Source organism: Peromyscus eremicus, chromosome 3, assembly GCF_949786415.1.
Source record: "Peromyscus eremicus chromosome 3, PerEre_H2_v1, whole genome shotgun sequence".
In the NCBI taxonomy this organism is placed as follows: Eukaryota; Metazoa; Chordata; class Mammalia; order Rodentia; family Cricetidae; genus Peromyscus; species Peromyscus eremicus.
This window is the reverse complement of record NC_081418.1, coordinates 112,562,082-112,574,258: the sequence shown is the minus strand read 5'-3', so window position 1 is coordinate 112,574,258 and position 12,177 is coordinate 112,562,082. Positions and strand designations below refer to the sequence as shown.

General features: G+C 40.5%; 1 protein-coding gene across 1 annotated transcript in view; it reads left to right on the top strand.

Moving 5' to 3' along the window:
* The window catches only part of Shq1 (SHQ1, H/ACA ribonucleoprotein assembly factor), a 107,461-nt gene that overhangs the window by 39,037 nt on the left and 56,247 nt on the right, over positions 1-12,177 (top strand). The window contains exons 8-9 of the mRNA XM_059258285.1: positions 1,612-1,665; positions 2,981-3,109. Of these exons, the coding sequence (XP_059114268.1) occupies positions 1,612-1,665; positions 2,981-3,109 (183 nt within the window). The remainder of the gene's footprint in view (positions 1-1,611; positions 1,666-2,980; positions 3,110-12,177) is intronic.

The window sequence follows — 12,177 nt, the reverse complement described above, 5'->3', positions numbered from 1 at the left end:
GAGAGATGAAAGCCAGCCTGAGCTATAAATGGAGACCCTGCTTTCATCTTTAGTAAAGAAGCCATGTGTCATGTCATGTATTTTAAAAACCATGTGTTCAATCACCAATTCCTCAATCAATCTATTCAATCTTTGAATCAATAAAGAAACAAATGCTGGAAAACCAAAGGCTTTCTAGATAATGTGGCCCCACTATTTATAATTATATGTGCTCAGAGTTTTAGCCTTGTTATGTACTTTCCTTTTTCTTTTTGATTATACAGATAATTTATATCATTGGGATGTCCCATAATTCCAGTAGTTAGTAATAACCACAGTTACAAGATCGTTTATCTGGTTTTCTTTCACTGTGCATACATGTGTGCCTCTGTGTGTGTGTGTGTGTGTGCCTCTGTGTGTGTGCGTGTGTGCACGTGCACGTGCACGTGCTCGTGCATTTACTTTGAGTTGCAGTGTATACACTGATTTAATTGACTTACCTCACACGTCATCATAGCATCAGTAGTAGTTTGAGGTGCCATTTTGTTGTTGTTGTCAAGATTCTGAAATTTTCTAAAGTGACTGTTGCAGTCTGCATATGATCTAAGTGAATAACCTTGGGGTTATCAAGAATACAATCATCTGAAAATACTTTGTTTTCAAATTGTTTTTTTTTTTTTTTTTTCATTTTTATTTTATGTGCATTGGTGTTTTGCCATGGGTGTTGGGCTACCCGGAACTGGAACTATAGATGGTTTTGAGCTGCCATGTGGGTGCTGGGCATTGAACCTGGGTCCTCTGGAAGGGCAGTCAATTACCATTAAGCCATCTCTCTAGGCCCTCAAGTCATTTTTTAAAGATATCGTAAGTGGATAAAATGTTTACTTAGACAAAAAAGGCTCTTCATTTCATATTATTGAGTCTTTTAAATTTTTTGAAAGATGTTAAATATTATATATATGAGGTTTTGCCTGCACATATGTATGTGAACCATGTTTGTGCCTGGGGAGGTCAGAAGAGGGCATCAGATACCCCGGAACTGGAGTTGTGGATGATTGTAAGCCACCATGTGGGAGCTAGAAAATGAACCCAGGTCCTGTACAAGAGCAGCTAGTACTCTGGACCACTGAGCCATATCTTCATCCCCACATGTTAAATCTTGATGAATGAAAATGTTATACTTGATAAAATTGACCAATGTTTCTTCTACTTGTATGTTTAAAATTATGAAGTCTTGCATCTTTGCAAGCTTCTGGACCACTGGTGATCTCACATGCATTCTCTGAAAGGCAGTTTCTACAGGGTTTTCGGGTACCCAGCAGCGGTTCAATAGTGAGTGACTTAGTAGAGGAAGAAGCAGCAAGCATTTTGCTTCCGTTTTGTTTGAGTGCCCCTGCTTATTTGTTTGTGTGTTCTGGTACTTCATTAGTGAAGTGGTTAATTCCATAAAATTCCAAGCACGGTGAATAGAGATATCTTCCATTAGTCTCTGCATCAATACAAATATTTTTCTACATTCATAAATACATCGTTTTGCATGGGTTAGTATAATTAATGTACTAATTCCAATGGATATATCTGCTTCATTTCCAAATGAAATGTGACGGTGACACTCCTTTCTCCACAACCAAGGTGGAGTCTGCATGGACGGTCAGAAAGCTGAGCCCCACCCTCTGCTGGTTTGAGGTATGATTTCTACTTGAAATTATTTAGCTTTTGTTGTTCATAAAGTTATTTTTTCTGTTGTTCTTCATTTTGGTTAGTTCAAACAATTTTTTTTGTTTAAAATTTTTTCTCAATATTTTAAAATTGGGAGCTTTATTATACTTTTTAAAGAATAAACTTGTTGAGATAGTCAGCCAGGTAAGCATTTTAGAAATTGTGGAGGGAAGTACTATGTGGAAGAACACTGAGGACACTGGTTCATTTGAGAAAATGTGGGTAGAGCTGCAGGTATGTTAATGAGTTGGGGCTCAGAGTTCAAAAATGGAAAACAAACCTAGATGATAATGGACCACCAGAATCACACGGAGTGTCTTATATCTTTTATTTATCTTGTTCCTCAATAACCTTATTGAGCAACACTCAGTAAGGTAAATGTTGCTGAATTTACAGGTAAAGAAATTTAGATCATACAGCTTAAAATGAATTGTTTTGCATCCTATCATCTTATGGTTAGAGGTGGTAACCTCTTTAAAAAAAACATTAAATTTTATTTGTCATCATTATTATTTTGCAGGGCACTTATCATAGCATATATGTGGTCAGAGAACAATTTTGTGGAATCAGTTCTTACCTTCCACTTTTATGTGGGTTCCAGGGATTGAACATAGGTTTACAAGGTGGCAAGCCCCTCTACCCTGGAGCCTTCCCACTGGTGTGCTGACCTCTTTTAGTGTAACGATAATTGGTTTTGTTTCTATTTTCTAAAAATTTTTCTGCAGTTCTCATAAAATTTATTAAAGAACAGTATCTTTTATGTTTCTGAGTTTGGAACAAATTGTCCGACATCAGAGTCATACCATCAGTTCAGATTATGCATAGCATACTTTAAATTGTAAAGTGGAGATTGCTTCATATATTACTTCCTTCTATGAGGAGGTAAGATTCAGTCCATCACTGAGACAGGTACCATAGGAGCAAGAGTAAGAGTGGGCCAGCAGCATTGCCAGCCACCTCATCTGGGAGCAACTTACAAGGTCAGGAAGCCTGTCCCCATCCCCACTCTGCCATCAGATACAAGTCTGTAGTCTGAATGCCTGTCCCTATTAAGACTCTAAAATGTTCCTGTTACATATGTGGGTTTTAATGCACATTTGTGATTTGTTGATGCAGCATGAGGAATTATAAGTCTGTAATAAAGTAAGGTGTACAAGAAGAATCTCGCTTGTGCCAGTGATCCAGGTTTACAGGGTTTAATTGGGATTGTTCCTTTTTCAGTGTGTGCTTTTGTTGTGTAATGTATTGTATGGAAATTACTTACTGAGATGACTCTTCACAGACTTGGACAGATGTTCATGAGATCCTGGTGTCTTTTGGAAGGAGAGTTTTGTGCTATCCACTTTATCGTCATTTCAAGCTGGTGATGAAAGCCTACAGAGACACTATAAAGATACTGCAACTAGGTAAGGTAGACTGGCATATATGGGCATGAGAAGTTGTAAGTTTTTAGTATGTGAAGATGTAATCATGAGTTTTGCTCTTTTCTATATATACATAAGTAATGAAAATAATCAAGTCCACTCTCCAGTGTGGTGGTATGTTAATAAGTAAAGTTGCCTGGGGTCAGAGCTATTAGAGCCATAGCAAGTGCGTGGCAGTGGTGGTGTACGCCTTTAAGGACCTGGAGGGCGGTACATAAAGGCAGTGATGAGGCAGTCACATGACTGGGTTTACAACCAATCAGAAGCCAGAACAGAGAGACTTTAGAGATAGACACACAGGAAGGAGGGCTCCTCTTTCGGAGAGCTCTCTTGGCTGAGGAGGATCCCTGAATCAGAAAGGGTGAGGCTCTTGGCTCTGACCTCTTGGCTTTCTTCTCTGAATCGGCTCTGTGTTTTCTGTCTGATAAAACCGTTGGCTACATCTACACTGAATTACATCTACACCCCAGGATATAAAAAGTAATGTTTCCTCTACAGAGATACACAGTAATGCTTACCTTTTCTAAGAGAGGAGGAGTAAATGGAAACATACATTAGCATCCCAGATCACGTCACACTGAAGATAGATTGCATTGTTTGGTGTTTCTTGGATTCCTGTAGCTTTCTAGCCACTGAGGTGGGACTGTGGATCCAGTAATGAAGTTTACTAAGTCCTCTCCTTTAATGAGCTTTGCAGCTTTGTCTGAGATGTGAGAAATAAACCAGTGGTTCCAGTATGGAGCCACAGGTGCTCTGACTGAGAAGTACAGTGATTGTTTAGGAGGGCATTTATCACCTCAACTTGGGCAAGCAGCAAGGACTTTACAAGGAAAAGCATCAGTACTCTTAGGACTCTTGACTGCTGCTAAATTTAGCATGAAAAGTCAAGTAATTTCTGGCTCTAAGAATATGGGAAATTCCAGGCTCAAAACAAATTCCCAAGTGCCCATACCAGCATCATTAGAATTAATTTCCCAGGTAATGACTTTGAAAGAGGGCATCATCTATTTGTGTAGATTAGTTCTGGCATTCATTTAAAAGTCACTTTCAAAAAAAAAAAAGTCACTTTCAGTACTTTATGGTCTTTTTTTTTTTTTTTTTTTTTTTTTTTTGTCTTGCCCCTCTGGGAGTCTTGTCTTTCCTATGTTAGTGGGACTTATTTTTCAGGTTCAGCATCAGAAGGGAAGTCCATCCCCATATCCATAAGAAGGGAAGTCCATCTCCATGTCCATAAGAAAGGAAGTCCATTCCCATATCCATAAGAAGGGAAGTCCTTTCCCATATCCATAAGAAGAGAAGTCCATATCCATAAGAAGGGAAATCCATCTCCATATTTATGAGAAGGGAAATCCATCCCCATGTTCATAAGAAGAGAAATCCATCTCTAAATCCATAAGAAGGGAAGTCCATCTTCTATATCCATAAGAAGGGAAGTCCATCTCCTATATCCATATAAAGGGAAGTCCATCTCCATGTCCATAAGAAGGGAAGTCCATCCCATGTCCATGAGAAGGGAAGTCCGTCTCCTATATCCATAGGAAGGGAAGTCCATCCCCATGCCCATGAGAAGAGAAGTCCATTTCCATATCCATGAGAAGATATGGAAGTCCATCTCCATGTCCATAAGAAGGGAAGTCCATCCCCATATCCATAAGAAGGGAAGTCCATCTCCATGTCCATAAGAAGGGAAGTCCATTTCCATGTCCATAAGAAGCGAAGTCCATCCCCATATCCATAAGAAGGGAAGTCCATCTCCATGTCCATAAGAAGGGAAGTCCATCTCCATGTCCATAAGAAGGGAAGTCCATCTCCGTGTCCATAAGAAGGGAAGTCCATCTCCATGTCCATAAGAAGGGAAGTCCATCTTCTATATCCATAAGAAGAGAAGTCCATCTTCTATATCCATAAGAAGGGAAGTCCATTTCCTATATCCATGAGAAGGGAAGTCCATCCCTATGTCCATGAGAAGGGAAGCTCATCTCTATATCTATAAAAGGGTAGCTCATCCCCCATGCCCAGGTGATTTCATTGGATTGTTAGGGAACATCCCATCTTCAGTGTTTTGTCCCAAGGGACACCTAGCTTTTTATCTTCAATGTGACCTCTGTTATCTAGGGGAGGCATGCTTGAAGTAGATTATAATTGTGAAAATGAATCACAGTTAAAAGTGCCTTTTCATTCACTGATAGGTTTAGAGTAGCAGTATTTTACTCTGAAGGATTGTTGTTTAGGATACATGAGTGAATATCATTGAGAAATCTATCTCCTTTAACTGTGGGAAATAAACTGCCTTTTTTTGGTATGTTACTTTTTTTCTTGCTTTCCATCCAAGGTACTTCTTGAATCTCTAAAATACCTTGAGGAATCAATCTCTTCTAAATGACTAATTGTTGATCTGGAGCTATATATCACAATTACTTGCTTTTTGTTGTCTTACAGAATTTTCTGAGCATTGTTCATAGATTTAAGCCTGGAGACTCTTATGTTAGGGCTTCTGGGGGAGGCCAGCAAAACCGGAGCAAGCACGTTCCCGTACACATCCACTCTCGCTTTCATTCATATAAACTACTACTTGTTTCTTTTTATTCTGGGAAGTAATCTGGTGCTCTGGATTTTTATTTGAAAAGTAATCAGTTCTGTGATTGCATAACCCAAAATAAATTTGATTGCCTTGACTTACAGTCTAATCAATTATTCAAACAGTTTTAGTAGGTTAGAGCTGAAATTGAGACTTAACTTTTCATCGTTATCACTCACAAAAAATAAGTCTTATCAGCTGTATTTTGTTAGCGGCAGACTTGAAATAACACACTAGAGCCTCTGTTGAAATGAATGTGAGCCGTCTAAGCCCCAGTGCTGGTTCTGCAACTGGCTTAGGTTGTGTTTAGAGTGGAAGCAGAGACTGGACTGTCCTGCACCTGTGCCATTGGATGTGAGGGTGACATACTCTGAATGAGGGTTGTGACCTGTGCTTGTTCAGGCGGCTGGCACAGGAATGCCATTATTATCATTGAGGAATCTCATTTGTTTGGACACTACATAAGTTAAGTGGAAATAGCACCAGCTTGGCATTTGGTGTTTTCCAAGAATGAATTTGTGTCTACTTAAAATTCAGAACACAGCCCTAGCAGCCATACTTTTATTGTAAAGGTCAGATAGTGCTTGCATAGTTGAAAGTAATGAATGACTCCTTCCCCCAAAGAAATACTGATCTCAAATGGATGAGTTTCCAGAACCAACATGGGAATGTGTCAGAAGCTACAGAGAATATAGTTCATGATAACTGACTGAGATGAGAGGTTTCAGAGAGCCGTGGATTTGCTTTATCTGACTTCACAACAGCCTTTGCAAGGATGCTTTACTGGGCCTTGAGCACCTTTAAGTTTTCCTGCATCCTTACCTCTTCCCATCTTGCAAAAGGCCATGCTCATCTGTCTCTTTTGTTGTATATCAAATCCAAACTTCCTCAGGATGGGAACCTGTCCTCGCCCTGGTAAGTACTGTTTTGGTGCTTCAAAGGATTTGCCCATATGGTTGTTCTCCCTCTTCAGTCCTCTTGAGGCACAAAACTCCCCTTGTATCCTCTGTTCCTGGCTCCTCAGGAAGTGCCACTGCCTCCTGCTGGCTGAATTTTTTTTTTTTTTTTTTTAAAGAGTGAACAGAACCCCTTCTGGAGTCATCCCTTAGCAGTTTTCATTTAGTTGGGAAAGAAAAAAGTTGAACAAAGCCAGTTTCCAGTGTGCCTAAGTTTTGTCTCCTCGAAGCTACAAGCCACATCATCCAGGACTTGATGTACATGTGCACTTCACTGAGTGTTTGGATTCGTGTCTCTCTCTTATAAACACTGTGAAGTTTTTCTCACTCTGCTTCTGCTAGAGGGCTGAACATGATGGGGTGGGAGGGCAACAACCCAGTTCCTCCTTTGAGCTCGTTCTGGGTCCCCACTGCCTTGGAGGGTGAGCACACATGCCTTCTATAATATATATAATATATACCCTATAGGTTTTCTGACACTTTACATACATGATTTCTCGCTAGTCCTATTACAAGAGGAGTCTGATTTCAGGACTTGAAAGTTTTACTTTGCACTTGTAAAGAGGAAGCCTTGGCTTGTCTGGCTTGTGCCTGCCTCAGGTTTTGGAGCCAGCAGTGAGTAGGACAGCTGTTGCAAGAGGGGGCCTCTTCATCCTTTAATAGGCAAACCACATCTCTAATGGCAAGTTATCATTTGCCTCCAGAATTGCCCTTGCTGCTCAGCTACCACAAGTTGCTCTTTCCTGCTTTCTAATGGGATCAGGTACGAGTTCTTAGTCTGTTCCAATTCCCAGGGCAAGGAGGTTGAACTCTGGGGGCTTCTTTCAAGTAGGCTTTGGCCCATTTTGTCTTGTGTGAGCCTTAGTGGAAATGATAATCACACCCCAGCCACCATGCAGTTGCCACTTTCTATGTGTTAGCTCCAGGTTCTGTCTTCTGATGCCTTCTTATCTCAATTCACGTCTAGTACCATCTGGAAAAGCAGAAATTACTGCCACATGTTTGTTGAGGAAAGGCAGTCTCTAAAAAGCTAGGTGAACCGCCAGGGTGCGTGATGACACAGCCCAAGCTTGACTCCAGTCTGTCCAGCTCAAAGTCTGGGCCCTCTCGCCTATTGAGATCACTATAAATGGAGTCTGACAGTAGCCTCGAAATAAGCTGCACTGAGTGTGAGAAAGCCAGTGTTGCTGCAGTGAGGGGCTAGGTATTGGGGTGCTGCTGAAACACACTGGCTGCGAATGGTTCTTGCTGCCTGGGCAGTGAGTGTGTGGAATTCTTGGTGTGGCCCGCTTTTGTGTGTTATGATTTCTCTTATAAGAAGTTGTTTGTTTGTTTTTTCTAAGTCTGGACTCTTAACCACTTTGCTATGTTTCCTATTTCAATTTAGTCACCATTTTATTTGGGCAACTGTATGAAAGATTTTGGCCATTAACACATATAAAATTAGAGTTTAGAGGATCTGGGGTATCGCTTGCCTTACCTTATCTGTTCCCAGTACCCAGAAAGGAGATAAGAAAAATCTGTCTGTCTCATTTCTAAAGCTAGCCTTCTATAACTACTTGGTGAATGCCAGGCAGTGTTCAGCTCAAGAAACCTCCTTCATGGGCTACAGGCCAGTCTTACTGGAGATGAGTAGCAGCCCTGACATAGCATTACTAACAGCTCAAGAATAGCAGACTTTTCAGGAATTACTGCTCTCCAGTCTTCTGTAGATACAATCACATGACCAATGGGAAGGAAACAATTGCCAGGGTACCAGGCACAGGCCTCTGAGCTGACATGCTTTTCAATTTTAAGAGAAGTAGGTGATTAATAAATGGAGGCATATGCGGCATATATGAACTCTGAATTCTGATGAAAGTTTACCAGTGGATTTCCCTTTTTAATTGATTTATTTTTATATGCTGGTCTTTAGGAGGGTGAGAGAAGGCATGAAGAAGATCCTTGTGGCCAGCTGAGGACTGTTCTAATGCTTTTGATTTGTATGAATCTTAACCACTAGACCATTCCTTCTGCAGCTCAGGAGAGCACATCCCGCCCGTCTGTTGACAATATCCTGTAACCCTTGTGCTCTCCCTGAGGTTCTTTGCTGTCCTGCTTAGTTTTGTTTTGTTTGTTTGTTTATTTCTGTTTTTTGTCAGTTTGATACAAGTTAGAGTTATCTGGGAAGGGGAACCTCAGTTGAGAAAATGCCTCCATCAGATTGCCTGTAAGCAAGTCTGTGGGGTATTGTCTTGACTGATGATTGATGTAGAAGGGTCCAGCCCATTGTGGGTCCTGCCTTTCCTGTGCAGGTAGTCCTAAGGTGTATTAGAATGCAGATGGAGCTAGCCAGGAGGAGCAAGCATGGTCTCTGCTTCAGTTCCTGCCTCCAGGTTCCTATCTTGAGTTTCTAGCCTGACTTCTCTGCATGGTAGACCACAAGCTGTAAAAAGAAAGAAACCCTTTACTCCCCAAGTTGCTTTTGTTTGTGGTGATTTTTCACACTAGAAACCATAACTAAGACATTTGAGTTACATATTTTCCTTATTCCTCTTCGAGTCTAGCTTGATTGCAGAGTCAAGTTTATGATTATGAATAAAAACCATGGTAAGAGGGGACACAGGCCTTAGTGTCTGTGTCACTAAGTACTGAAGCAAGTACTGTGCACTAGCAGATACTTAGCACAGAGTACCCTCCTTAAAAGAAACATTCAGCTCAACAAAGGGAGACAGGATGATTCACTTGAGGTTGGACAAGTTCTCATGGAGGTCACGTGGTAGTATACTGACAGGATAATTCACTTGAGATAGACAAGTTCTCATGGAGGTTACATGGTAGTATACTGACAGGATGATTCACTTGAGGTTGGACAAGTCCTCATGGAGGTTAGTTATATGGTAGTATACTGACAAGATGATTTACTTGAGGTTGGACAAGTCTTCATGGAGGTTACGTGGTAGTATACTGACAGGATGATTCACTTGAGGTTGGACAAGTCCTCATGGAGCTTATATGGTAGTATACTGACAGGATGATTCACTTGAGGTTGGACAAGTCCTCATGGAGGTTATATGGTAGTATACTGACAGGATGATTCACTTGAGGTTGGACAAGTCCTCATGGAGGTTACATGGTAGTATACTGACAGGATGATTCACTTGAGGTAGACAAGTCCTCATGGAGGTTACATGGTAGTATACTGACAGGATGATTCACTTGAGGTTAGACAAGTCCTCATGGAGGTTACATAGTAGTATACTGACAGGATGATTCACTTGAGGTCGGACAAGTCCCTCATGGAGGTTACATAGTAGTATACTGACAGGATGATTCACTTGAGGTTGGACAAGTCCTCATGGAGGTTACATAGTAGTATACTGACAGGATGATTCACTTGAGGTCGGACAAGTCCTCATGGAGGTTACATAGTAGTATACTGACAGGATGATTCACTTGAGGTCGGACAAGTCCTCATGGAGGTTACATAGTAGTATACTGACAGGATGATTCACTTGAGGTCGGACAAGTCCTCATGGAGGTTATATGGTAGTATACTGACAGGATGATTCACTTGAGGTTGGACAAGTCCTCATGGAGGTTACATAGTAGTATACTGACAGGATGATTCACTTGAGGTCGGACAAGTCCTCATGGAGGTTATATGGTAGTATACTGACAGGATGATTCACTTGAGGTTAGACAAGTCCTCATGGAGGTTATATGGTAGTATACTGACAGGATGATTCACTTGAGGTCGGACAAGTCCTCATGGAGGTTATATGGTAGTATACTGACAGGATGATTCACTTGAGGTCGGACAAGTCCTCATGGAGGTTAGTTATATGGTAGTATACTGACAGGATGATTCACTTGAGGTCGGACAAGTCCTCATGGAGGTTATATGGTAGTATACTGACAGGATGATTCACTTGAGGTTAGACAAGTCCTCATGGAGGTTATATGGTAGTATACTGACAGGATGATTCACTTGAGGTCGGACAAGTCCTCATGGAGGTTATATGGTAGTATACTGACAGGATGATTCACTTGAGGTTGGACAAGTCCTCATGGAGGTTACATAGTAGTATACTGACAGGATGATTCACTTGAGGTCGGACAAGTCCTCATGGAGGTTACATAGTAGTATACTGACAAGATGATTCACTTGAGGTTAGACAAGTCCTCATGGAGGTTATATGGTAGTATACTGACAGGATGATTCACTTGAGGTCGGACAAGTCCTCATGGAGGTTATATGGTAGTATACTGACTTGCCATCATCTAGTTCTAGACACAGTTCACATAAACTCTATTTGAAATCTTACAGGAGCAAGCTTTGGAGCAGGAGTCAACTCCCAGATTGTGGTACTGAGCCAAGAATGCTGGAAAGTATAGGGACTGTGATTGAGCCAGCCTGAGCTACTCTTTCTCCTCCCTCAAGCATAGAAGCTTGAAATCTTATCTCTTTGTTAGAATGCCAGTTTATGTTTCTATCTCTTCATTGGTTCTGTTTTCCCATTCACGTTCGTTAACCTCAGAGCATTTGTAGGTTTCTATATGTGCCCATCTAGAAGGATGTTGATGTACAAATGACCATCAAAGGTAAGAAAACCATGTCCACTTGTTTCCACAGAATCCCTCCCTGCTTCTCCAATATTCCTGGTACTCACTAAGTATTGTTAACTGTTAAAAGTGTGTAGATTGTTCTCATGGTAATTTGGAAGTTAAAATTATAAGTTCTTTGTTCGCTTCAAATACAGTATAGGAGGCAGCATTTCCCACAGGATTTGCATGTTATAAATTGCCTTCTAGTTACTGTGAATTGCTAATAGGTTAAGGTTATCCTGGTACCAACAGATCACTTAAGTAAGATCTTTTTTAGTGTTCTGTTCCTTGAAGCTTGAGTTTTGTATGGTGCTTACTGGTGGTTATGGCTCAAAATCAGCTAATTTCTTAAATACTTTCAGAACATTTCTATTTCCTTCACTATTTAGTTAATAGGCTTTGCTAAGTTCTGCAGTTTCTTAGCTGAGTAATATAGAAAATGAAGAAGTTAGTTGTATTTTTGAATGTATGATTTTAAAAAAGCTTCATAATTAGTTCTCTTTAAATATCTGTAAAGTCAGTTTTAAGCCTTTTTTGAAAATGGGAGTAACTTCCCTTCCATGTTCTGTAAGAAGATAAAAGCAGAAAATCATTTTTCTTTAAAATGAAGTTGGGGTAGGGAGAGAGGAAAGCTTTTATTTTACTTGAGGTTCTATTACCTGTTACTATTGGAACCTAGATGAAATCAATTGAGTCATTTTATATGCCCTCCTCCCAGAGGGCATTCTATTTATGTAAGAATTCTATTTATGTAACTTAAGAGTTTCTTTAAAGTAGGAACTGATCTTTCAGTACCAGCAAGTGACAGGCATGCCTGTGTTCAGGAGACATGAATCAAGTCTGCTTTCTGTGTGGGGCAGTACAACAGAATCAGTGAAGAATATAAGGTTATACACAACTTAGCCTATGAAGAGTTTATTGTGTGACAGACAGG